Raw genomic sequence first — 13,042 nt, 5'->3', positions numbered from 1 at the left:
ATTCTCCATTCCCTTCATATCCGGAGCTCAAGTCCCTAAGCACTGCCATGGTAGGTAATGAAATGGTCAACTGATAAATCTAAGGAAATCGGATTGGCTGCTATGGAAGGAATGTTTCGACAGATTTTGGGAAATGTGAAACTTAAACAAAAAGATAAAGTCATCCCACTATCCCTAACGCACAATTTAGTGCGTATCCGTAATGAGCTACTGGCTGTAAACACCATACTTCAACTGAATCATATGAGTAGAAGTCCGAAAACGAACTCCAGCAGTGTTTTGCTTACGAGCTTGCACCGTATTCACTTTCTCTCTTCACAGAAATGTCCATGACAAAAACGAAAAAGTCTGCTTTGTACGACATGTTTGAATATCGGATAAATTTTAAAACAAAAATTGAAAATACTGTGTACGTTATAGATGGAGGCTGGCTTCTACATCATGTTTGGCCACAACATGGAACATACCTTGACGTGCACAACTCGTATGTGTCCTATGTACTCACAAACTCAGGAACGAAAGCAACAATTAGTTTTTTTTTATGGGTATTGCACTGAAAACTGTACAAAAGCCGCTGAGCGGGAGCAACGTGAGTCAAAGGTTCAATCAGCTTTGGTGTTATTCACAAATGAAACCGCATTATGTTGACATTTTAATCATTTTGCTTGAACGAGGTAGTAATCAGTACGACATCACATTTCGAAAGTTTGGACGTGGAGAAGACGTGAGTAAAGAATTTAGTACTAAGAAGTTGTAAGATACACAGACAAATATACTAACTGTTTTGCTGAGTTACCATGCTTTAACTGGATGCGACACATCATGTGGTTTGTATCGACAGGGAAAGAAAAAGCTATTGCGATTACTTCAAAAACGGGAAGATTTATGCCAATCACTTGAAGTTTTGAAACATGATAATGCTAGTGTACAATCTATGAAGCTGGCACATCATTTCTACTAGCACACTACGATTCTCCAACAATGAATTCCAGTATTATTCATACATTCTTGCAGTAAGTCACTCCCCATTCAGAACGAAATACAATTAGCAAAATTGCCACCCACCAGTGACGCTGCGAAACACCATATCATCAGGTTCAATTGTATCGTGGAAATGATTTGCTAGCGACTGAATATGGATGGACAACATTAGGAGGTATTCTCGTATCAGCAAGAATGAGCGAGGAACCCACTCCGTATAATAACCTGTAACTGTAAAAAGGGCTGTGAACGTATGTACGGTTGTCGGAAAGTAGGAATTGTGTGCTCTAATTTATTTCGGTGGCGAGGAATTGGATGTGTGAATGGAAAGCCAAACGATGAAAACCATGGAGATGAGCGAGATAATGATAACCTCATTGATTTCTAATAAAATAAGTCTGAATGGACTACTTACAAATATTTTCTTAAAGTGCATACTAACATCTAATGTAAATATTAAGTTGATTTGAAGAATACTAGGAGGAAAATTGCATTCTAGTTTAAACAAGACATTTTTAAAAAATTACATTCAAATTACTATTGTAGTTGAGAGTGATTTTAAGTACGTGAGTTACGATTTTCCTATGAATAGGAGACTACCAATTTCTGCTACTTTCTAATGCTGTCAATAAATAATTTTTGTGCTATATTTAACTGATGTAAAACTATGTGTCATAAAAGTTTACTCCATTGGGGAAAACGTTGGCCATTATAAAAGTAAATTAATAATGATGATAGTGAAAACGGTGGCTGAATTTTGTTAACATACGATAACTGTCAGTGTTGCAAGTTTTAAAGAATTTATGCGAAAATCACGTTTTGTCCCGAAATTTTGGGTTTTGTGCTTCTTCCACAAATTGGGCTTGATTAATGTAAGTGTTACCTCGCTCGAATTTACGTTTCTTAAGATTTCCAATGATATATAACTCTTGGTCTTATGTGATAAAGAAGGTGACTAGAACCGTGAAAGTATATGTCACCTTACGCACTTTTGTACAAAGAGGTCAGAAAGTAACATTAGTTATATTTTTTTCTCGGCTTGTACTGCACCGATTTGTGTCATTGTTGGCTATGATTCAGATAAATATTTAGGACATCTGTTGGAGTTGTTTCGTTGGTGTACAATAACTGTCAGCGTTGCAAACTTCTCATGATTTCTGAAAATATATATTTTTAAAATAAAAAGCTGTTTTCTTCTTCCTCTTCTTCTAGAAATTTAGCACGATGGACATATATGTTATTTACTTAGATTCTCTGTCTTTCAAGCTTTCCAACCATATATGATTCATGGCTTTGTGATAATTAGAACGGTGGCTAGAGGAATAAACATAAAGGGTGACGATTTCCATAAATTCCTTATCCTCGTCTAAAGATGGCGGACATTTTTCAAAATTGCGGGAAAAGCTACAGTGGGATTTTAGGGGACTTTTAGTATGTTATTCCTGACACATCCCCCTACTTCCATACCAATTTTCAGCTTGTTACTAATTTGTTCCTTTCTTGGCAGAAAAATGGGCTATCTTTACTGGACTAAATATGCAATTCTGCAAACCACTGAATATGTAAACGGCTTTCGCTAAATCCATTCTGTTTCTTATTCACAGCATGACCCTTTTATTTCATTATATGGAGAGCATGTAGGTCTAAATACCTCATGTATTACATACCATGTAGGTTTAACTATTACATGTACGAACATCGTCGACTTCCAGCCAAGAAGGAACACGTGATCATAGTATACAACCCACGAAAGTGATAGCTGTTAATGCAGTGGTTGTAATCCCTAACGACACAGTAGGAGAGTGAACAAATCACTGGCTTTTGGCGCTGGCCACCGGAGTTCAAATCTATCTTGGCTCGATTTTGTATCAATTTGAGAGAAAATATTGTTTCTTTCCGCTATAGGTAGTCACTCTTTTCGTATTTTTCATCGTCCTTCACAGTTAAAGTAACTGTCTTCTTATTCTTTCTACGAAAGGTGGATCTTCTCTTTGGTTTCATGTCGAACATGCACACGTAACGAAAAGACGCTGTTGATAATAACAATTATAATATTAAATAATACTAGCTAAGTCGTGGGTATATTTCGCACAATATAATTTTGTATTGTCATGTGGAAATATGTGGACGAAGAGTCATTGTCATGGGGAGTCATGGGGCCACAGCAGAGCCCTCTTTAGGCAAAATGTCGATAACTTATATCGAGAGGAGATAATAGTGAGATGGGACCAACATTGGACACCGTGGACCCATAAGGCGCATCGAAAAAATAGGGGAGGGGGGCGCTAGCCAGCCTTACTTATTTCCACATAATAATATAAAATTATATTGTCGAAATACACACACGAGTTAGGTAGTAATATTTCACATTATTATTATTATTATTATTATTATTATTATTATTATTATTATTATCAACAGCGTCTTTTCATTACGTGTTCATGTTTGACATGAAACCAAAGAGAAGATCCATCATTCGTAGAAAGAATAAAACTAACCAATAACTTTAACTGTGAAGGACGGCGAAAAATACGAAAAGAGTGACTACCTGTAGCGAAAAGAAACAATACTTTCTCTCAAATGGATAAAAAATCAAGCCGAGATAGATCGAACTCGCATGGACGGCGCGAAAAGCCAGTGCTTTGTCCACTTTTTTTAACTGACTCACCGAACGTGTTTCAGTAACTTACTTATTGCTAATTTTACTTGCTTCACTCGTTTAACTTGCTTTTTCTAATAACTTGTAACGAAGGAACACGAACACAGAAACATCCAGGACAGTTAAGACGAGACGCGACAGGTCCTTGTCTGGACTCATCGCGTTTTAAATGTCTTGAAAGCACTCCATAGCCCTCTCTTGTCCGATTATCAATTATAACTTGTAAACTTCGTTACATTTCGAAGTCGCATGGCTTCCAATTTTCTTCTATTATTATTAGGTTTACGAAAGAAAATTAGACGAAAGGAGACTATATAACAATTTGTCTCGTTTCGGAAACACGAGATGATACCGGGATAGCCACGAAACCATTGGCGGATCTAGAAGGTAAAAACGGGTGCGCTGCCTGAATTTAGACTATGATAAGTATATCATTATCTTACTATAAATTTTCAAAACTATATGAATAATAGCTTAAATTATTTTCGTCAACGTAAAAGTGGGGTGTCTAGGCCCCACGCCCCCGAGCTAGATCCGCCACTGCACAAGACGAAACACAGGCTTTTTCTCGACTCTCTCAAACGAGACATTTTCATATGACGAGACGAAACAGGCACCATGTTGTGTCTAGCGCATCATAACCATTCTCTTAATAAAATTCTGTTTTCATCTCATTATCAAGTTATTTTTCGGAATCCGACCTCGGATCATCTTCCTTTCATTGACTGTCATTGTTTCCTTCACTAACTTGTGCTTATAATTGTAATTTTTTAAAATCATTCTATTTTCTACGGTTTTCATTACACGGTCAGTCTACGGTTTTCATTCTACCACTTGTGAAGTAGAATTAACATATGATAGGTTATAATGGTGTTGTGAATGTTTGTTATGTGTCTGATTGTTTGAAACTAGTGTATATTTAGACAATCGATATTATGTACGGTTAATTGCATTCATCTATTACTACTTAACTGTCTATGTATGGTATAAGTGTAGTGTTCTACGTTTTCCTTTGTAGAACAAAGTAGTTTGAAAGCCCTGGATTAAGTGTAATGGAACTCTATAATAGTCTAGACATGTAACTTTGATGGGGAAATGGAAGTTAAAACTACAGCATGAAGTGTGGAAAGAGGTATCTTTCTTTCTTTCTCTTGAAATGTCTGTAATACATTGCTTGTTTCGTTCACTGTATCGCTCTCTGTCCTCGCTGCTTCCTTCAGGCATTATTCAGCGTGCTTCGGTGGCTAGCCTCTGCATAGCAAAACTCACGAGTGTAATATGCATGACTCACTGTGTAACGCAGTGTTGCAATAACTTCGCTTTGTCGTTAACAAATATAGTGCTTTTGCCGTCTTGAATATCAATAAAACTGGTTGTGGAAAAAATAACTGAATACGAATCTGCTAATTGTCTACTTATATAGTTTAATATTGTAGTCTCAATATGGTCCCTCATCCCAAAACTTGTGATTGTTCTCACAGGACATATTTGGGGAGAGGGGGAGTTGTGTAAGTCACAATATTTTGGCATTCGTGATATTAGTGATATGTTGTTCGGATCTTGGAACCTTAGGTGATAACGCTTGCAATTATTACTTTGCTGTTTTGTTGCTCTTTGTATTCTGCATTCTTATTATGTAAGCGTCTATTTGTCATCTCGTTGATTTGAATGGAAACAGCACACTCTCAGTTCCGGGAGCATCTCTCTCTCTCTCGCTCTGCAATACGCATATTTCTGAAGAATTTTGCCTACTATAGAGACTGACATGGGCGAAATTCGGAAAAATTTTCAGTTTTTCCGGTCACCACCCTCTGAAAGAACCCCTGATTAAATATACTTGCTTCCTCATTTTCATTGTCTCACTTCTCCAATAAATTTCACCGAAATTTTTAACTCGTTTTCACTTAACATATTAAACGGGTAATTCGATCTCTTTTACCACTTTTCATGTGCTGTATGCATTATTTAAAAAACACTACTTGGAGCAGATTCGAACCGCCGTTCTTTGGATTTGTAATCTAGCGTCTTAACCACTACACCAAGATCGTTGCTTGTTAAACGCTTAGTTGTTGGCATATTTGTTGTATTTGTATTTTATGTTCCCACTTCGAAAATTTTTACTCTATTTTCTCCGTTTAGCAGCTGTTCCTTGTTTTTTTTCGGTGTCGCCCTTTATTTACATTATGCACTATTCGTATTCACAGCTTGTGCCCCTCTGCAATATCTTATTCAGATTAGATTTTTCTTCTTGTCCCTCAGTAAACATTTCATTGATTTAATTCTCATACTCTCCACGGATGGAGCGCAGGAATGCCGGACTAAAAAAAACAGGTGAACATTTACTATTCTGACAGATAATACCTTAGACACATTAGTTTAGTTGATTAAATTTCTGTTAATACACATAGATGGAAACTTATTATTTATGTGATATCATAGAACACTCTACGAGCTTTTCTGATTGCTGTTATTTGTTTCCGGCAAATGTTATGCGCTATTTTTTTTATTAAAAGCAACAGGAAAGCATGCTAAGGTTAATTAACAATGATTTTTCTTAGTGTCTCTTCTTGACTCTAATGTATGATATCATAATTCAATTGATTCAAATAAGGATAGTGAAGTAGTATTTTCTTTCCACATCTTTTATTAGATAGTGTTTGAATATTGTTAGTGCTAATGGAGATTATTTATTTTAGATTCATAGACATTGTTAAGGAAATTGAACGCGCTGGAGGAAACTTGAAAGAGGAAGGCTATACTGTTCTGAAATGTGCAGTACTTAAAGACTGGTTCGAGGCAACGGAATATTTAATGAGTAAGAATGTTGCTCATGCAGTTGTTGTTGGTGGTAAGTCTCAGTAAGTATTAAGATATATCACTTTTTAGCTTTACTTTACATCTAAATACGTCTAATCTAAGAATATGGTTCTGTTTATGATTTTGCTTGCATAGATATATACTTGAACGAAGATTCTTCGGTAGAATTTTAATAACCAATTGGACAATTCAAGATGTTAATTGAATTTAAGAATTTACTTTTGCATGTTTCAAAGTATTCCAAGTTTGAATGAACAGTATTAAAGAATTTGAAACATTACTCTTCTTTCAAGGAATTATACGCTCATACGCAACTGAATTAGAGACAACTGCCGTTATGTGTAATTCGCGTTATGCTTGGTCTGGCAAATGTGATAGAAGGGCATGTTGTATTACAGCGAGAACGTAAGATCTCGTACGGGGTATATGAGTAACAGTTGATTACAGAATAGGTAAGACACGAGACCTCAACACATTTGATCATGTCCAGGTTGTCGGGACCAGACGTATGGGCCACTCCTTTCGCACTAGTCTTTCTAAGAGTCTCTATATCAGAAGTGTACCGTGAGTATGTGGTTTCAGGCAAAACCACCAACGCCAGAGTTGGATGTCTCCGTCGGCTAGCTCAGATGGTAAGACCGAATAAACGGGCCATAGTGCAGTTCAATGCTGAGCAACAACGACGTGTAAGCAGCTATACCATCTACAATCATATCCTCGCCATGGAGTACAGAAGTAAGCTTTTTACGAGGATACCTCTGCTCGACATCCATCAAAACACACATCGACTGACATGAGCAAAGGAACACCGCGATTGGACGCTCGAAGCATTGAAAATGGTTGCCTTCCAAATACCAATTTGTACACGTAGATGGTCGGGTGCAAGTGGGGCGTCAACTACATGAGACAATGGATTCTTCTTGGCAGCAGCGTACAGTCTAGGACAGTAGTGGTCGTACCCTCGTAGAGGGACTTTATTTGGGATGAGATGACACCTCTGATACATCTGGCAACGTCTCTCATCGCGGAATGTTACAGAAACTGATGGTAGATAATTTAGGTATGATTTAATTTGAGACCATATGAGACGGCCCTACAGCTTAATATGGGGTCTCTACTCATGAGCTCTTCCGGAGATCGAGGGGGATCTGCCTACCTTGGACTCAGCTTCTACCGATCTTCATGGATTGTAAGAGGCTGTGAAGCGATCATGGATCAGTATGGCTCCTCAACTTTTCCGGTGTCTTGTGGAGTCCGTCTCATACCTCATCGTCGCCATTATCATGACGAAACGGAATGAGAAATGCTACCAGCTAGGTGTCTCTACTTCAATTGCTCATGGTTATACATTGATGAACAATGTCATAGTAAAGTCTGGAATGTCTATTGTCTTACGTTACTCAAGAATAAGACACTTCTTTAAAAAGTACTGTTTCCCTTAGAATACAATATTTGTATACACGACTCCAAAAGTACAGTACCACCTGCAATTCTCCTTTTCCTGCAATAGTAGGCAACCTAAAAATCTCGGTCGTTGTGTTGGTTCAGAATTCGAAAGGCGTTGGAACAAACCTCAATTCTGTCACAAATATATCAGTGTGGCAAACTGCAAAAAAAGAATAAATTGTTAAAAATGACGGTTTTATTATTGTGAGGGAAATGGACGACACAAAAAGTTACAAAATCATCTTAATTGAGCAGTCGAAACAAGATGAATGGTAAAAAATAGATATCAGAGGAAAGCAGTTTCCTTCCTTTTTAGAAAAAACTCGGAAATAAGAAAATAGGTTACATAATGTAAAGGTTTAAGATAAACACCTAGCAGCACAGGAAACGGAAAGAGAGACAAACACAGACTAAGGGACGCCATTAGCGTAGTACATTTGCGGGCCTCCCATACAAAAAAACAGACGGGACCCTATTTGTAAACAAAATTGTTATATTATTATTATTATTATTATTATTAGTAGTAGTAGTAGTAGTAGTAGTAGTAGTAGTAGTAGTAGTAGTAGTAGTATTGAAAACTCGTTACCTTTCCCAATCTCTGATTCTGCCCAAGAGCATGTCTGCATATAGCGGTCATGCGTGCAGTTTTTGTCAATGAGCAATCTCAAAGACCAAATAGGATGGAAATCTCCGAGAGAGAAAGGAACAAAAACACTTTATGATAAATTCTAGGTCAAAGTTCGAAGCACTTGTTCTCGACAGGTGTTTTTTTCTTTCTTTCTTTTTGGGAAGAGAAAAGTTTGGCACCTAAGAAATTACAGTATACTGCAAGTGGATTTATTTATATTGGTATTTGTGGTAATAAAGAAATTGTCATTGGGAGACATTATTGTAAAAATTAAGTTTTCGTCACCCGTGGCAAGTCTTAGGGGCTCTCTATGCCTCGCTTTCCCAAGATCGATATCGAAAATTTAGGATATGGATATATCGATGTTGATATATATGCGGTATCGAATGTTGATATGTACCAATATTGATATCGATATATCGACATATCGCACAGGCCTAGGTGCGAGAAATGATGTTTGAAATATACTGGAATCAATAATCAAAATGTAAATATGTTCTTGCATTTCGTATCCAAAGTTGAGGGGGAAGGGAGTGAACCCGAACAAACATTTTAAGCCAAAAAGTGTTAAAACAAGTTATAGCCCTACTTCCCCTTAATAGAAAACTATTACTGTAATTTATATTTTACTTCTGTTTCTGATTGTTATCAGAAATCAGCGACAGTACACATACTTTACATAGTATAGCAATGTACTCTATAATTTTTCACAACAGCAAACCGGAAGATGAAATTCTTGTGATAGTAAAGTGGAATGTTCTACAAAGTAATCATAATTCATTGTCCTTATTGCTTTCAGTTGACATAGACTACAAAATTAATATAACTAGAAATGAGAGATTTAATTCATTTTTTCTCTTACACTAAAAGACGTCTGCATTTTGCTGCGATTGTCATTTTTTTTAAATATCCCAGGCTAATTCTGGCTACCGGGGTTTCGAGGTAATCGGTATAGGAAAGTACACACAGAACCACAGACGCGTTAGTTGACACAAAAAACTGCGTTACTTTTGTGACTCCAGCAAAACGTTTAGATGCATAATTTTTAAGGATGCAACTAAATGCATAATGAAAACTGTGTTAATTGATGCACTTGTGTGCATAAAATTCATTATGCAGATAAACGTTTTGCTGAAATCACAAAATGTTATGCATTTTTTTGTCTCCTACTGAAGCATTTACATGCATTAATTGAAACAGTGGTTTGTATCGCTGGTTGCATATTCCCTAAATATACAACATTTCCAAGGGTGTGGAAACGATTAAATAAATTTAGAACACTACTAAAAATATGTAATCGAGGCTTTTTGGTGATGCAGGACAGAGTGCAAATATTCTATATTACATGAGAGCCTCTACGGCCATTTTGGAAGGAGTGATACTGGATTTGAGTTAATTAAGTGAAATATAGACTTTACGATACACTACTATTTTTTAAATAAAGTGTGATTTTTAAAGACATTAACAAGATTGTTTTCTATATTCTTTGTTAACGAAATTTTGATCACATAGGTCTAGACTGTAGAACATATACAAAAACTTGTCATTGTAAATTTATGATCATAATTTTGTTCAGGATGCAAAAAAGCAGAGAGGGAACTACCATAATATCGTTACGAAATCACACCTTATTTCAACAATAGTATCGGATCGTAAAGTTCCCATTTCACTGAATTAATTAAAATCCAGTATGATACCTTCCAAAATGGTCGCAGAGGCTCTCATGTAAAGTGGAATATTTTCACTCTGTCATGCATCACACTAATAAGCCTCGATCTCATAGTTTTGGTAGTGTTGTAAATTTATTCCATCTTTTTCACACCCTTGACAACCCTGTATATCAGATGTGCAATATACAATTTAGGCCACTCAATTTATGAGATCCATCTAAACTATGTCACAACCATTATGAGAAAATAGTTACAAAAATAAGGCCTTCAAATAGTATGTCTTACAAGTCAAAAAAGGAAAAGAACTCAATTTATTATACCTAGGTACATTGCTTTTTTTTACAGGTTGCTCTACAAGAGCAGTTTTGCCATCTTCACTAAAGCTAAAATCCCAAATTATCTTTGATAAAGTAAAAGAACATGGGTCAATGTTAGGAAAATCGTATCGATAGCAAATCTAGCGATGGAAAACACAAAACTTTACAGTTAAAAAAAAAAGTGGAAACTACCAACTCAGATTATAAATCAAACTTTGTATGTCTATGTTCTCTGAATCTTTCTATCGCTTTTTTATAGTATATTTTAGTATACTAATTTATGCCCGTTTGGCCTTTTTCCGTTTCGCCTTATGCCCTCAAAACATTTTGCCATACAATCGATAAGGATGTTATCTTAAGGCGGAAAGGGAAATCCCGTTCGGCCTTTTCCTGCTTGACCTTATAACATACAAGGGAATTTTCACTCTGTTTCTGTAACAAAGATGGATTTATCTTATTCTCAACTGCAACGTCTCTTCTATTCCAGACAAATTAAACTCAAATATCTTAGAAGAACATAAATTTTATTATCACACCCGAAATAGCATATCAAGTTTTTATGCGGATATAATATGAAACAGCATCAGTATATGAAATTACATCAATTTCACTGTTCTTAAGTCTATCTTTTAGACGGTGAATCCTGTCGTCATACCGTCTCTACTTTAGCTTTCTAACTGTTTTCTGATAACCCACTTGAAGAAGTACTCGCAATCTTTCATTTTCACGTTGCCTGTCTTTCATTAATTCAATGTATGTCTAAGTGATCCCTTGATGCCTTTCTTCGTAATTTGACGTGCCATTGTTCTGCATTGTTAGTCATTCGTTCTTGATCGTTTTCAAAGTGATTCCACAAGTCACTGCAAATAGGTAAAAATACATCAATAGCACATTAAAAATTCAAAGGATTGCAGGAGAATCTACGTTGGAAAGTCGATGGCAAAATTTTAGGTGAACCTAATTTATTTCTTTTGCAAAGCAAAAGAATATGTTCTTTTGATAATTTACAAATCAGTGAATGTAGTATCTTTAATACATGCACGTCGCAAGAAAATCTATATTACACTTTACATGAGGTGTTATTGGAAAAAATGCTATACTGTAGAGTGCTCGGGATAGCTTAATTAATGATTTAATAATAATAATAATAATAATAATAATAATAATAATAACTTGCACTAAACGCCATCTATTTATGTAGAAAAGAAAACATACTTACAGAGAAAATAACGTGTCACCATCATCCAGCCAAGTGTCTATAAGATAATCATGGAACTCCTCCTTACATAGAACGTCAGGCGCATCTTGCAAACGTACAAACACTACATCTAAATGGGAAGTTGGCACCAGAGGCAGTGCTGCTGCATGTCGAATCCATTTTTTTACTTGAATGTTCTCTTTGTACAATTGAGAAAGTTCTAACTGCTGAACCTTCCTCCAAACAGACTGAGAGAAGTGAAAGGAACATCCTGTGATTTTAACCAGGAAATACTTTATTTATAGCATTGATTGCTACTTTCTTAAGATCAATAGAAACTTCTTTCAATTTGAAATGCAGTCCAAATTTCTCAGCTTCTTCCCTGATTACCTCCAGTAATCTTACGTGTATCTCTTGCTTTTTACTGGAAAATATGCAGAAGAGGAGAACAAATACCTGGCCGAAATATTTCCGTGCAGGATGTACATTTGGGAGAAAAGGAGAGGTACAGTCTTAAGTGTCCCATCTATTACAATCCTGTCGCACTGACACATAATTTCCAAAGTTCCAATAGTGCCGAAAACCTGTTGAAGGTAGAAAGACTAGAATAAATAACACAAACATTCTCAAGAAAATGCTTTAATATTAATATTCTTACTCCTATTACTATTGTCATAACAGATTTTCACGATTACACAAAAAAGAATGTAAGAAATGATAAACTATTTTCTTGATTACTAAAATATAACTTACACTATAAATAAAAAATGGACTATGTATTTGTGTGCTAGCTAGGATGCCATTTAAGAAAAGTTCCACATCTAAAGTTCTAAAATAACTTTTGGAGAAGTTGCAAGAGTAAATATTAGAAACATGCAGAGAAGCTTCAGTGTCAAAATTACTTATACCTTATTACAACTATTATATATACTTACCTATATGTCTTAGTAATTGTTCATGTTCGTTCTTCCGCCGCTCTCTTCTTCATATGTGAGGTACAAATACAAGGCTACATGAGCAATTTTTTAAACAGTGACGCAGATAACACAAAATTCTGAATACTTGCTTTGATTATACGCTGTTCTGTTCGTTCAAACGTAAATACTACTAGCATTACAAATGTTTTCCAAAATGACACTAAATTTTCCTATCATAACTTGAAAATCCCCTTCGCTGGTGTAAGGCGAAATGGAAAGGACAAACGGGAATTCCTGTTGCGCCTTACAATCAAATTAGCATATACTATCTTAGCATCATAGCCTGAAGTAATGAAAACAGGCACAAGGCGAAACGGGAAACGGCCAAACGGTAAGACATCCAAAGTTT

General features: G+C 35.9%; 1 protein-coding gene across 1 annotated transcript in view; it reads left to right on the top strand.

Moving 5' to 3' along the window:
- Window positions 1-13,042, top strand: part of LOC145666689 (uncharacterized) — a 267,228-nt gene that overhangs the window by 127,133 nt on the left and 127,053 nt on the right. The window contains exon 3 of the mRNA XM_081734173.1: window positions 6,337-6,488. Coding sequence (XP_081590299.1) covers window positions 6,337-6,488 — 152 coding nt within the window. The remainder of the gene's footprint in view (window positions 1-6,336; window positions 6,489-13,042) is intronic.

Source organism: Thermobia domestica, chromosome 12, assembly GCF_964235325.1.
Source record: "Thermobia domestica chromosome 12, izTheDome1.hap1.1, whole genome shotgun sequence".
In the NCBI taxonomy this organism is placed as follows: Eukaryota; Metazoa; Arthropoda; class Insecta; order Zygentoma; family Lepismatidae; genus Thermobia; species Thermobia domestica.
Note: the sequence above shows the minus strand (reverse complement) of the source record. Positions and strands in the feature narration are given on the sequence as shown.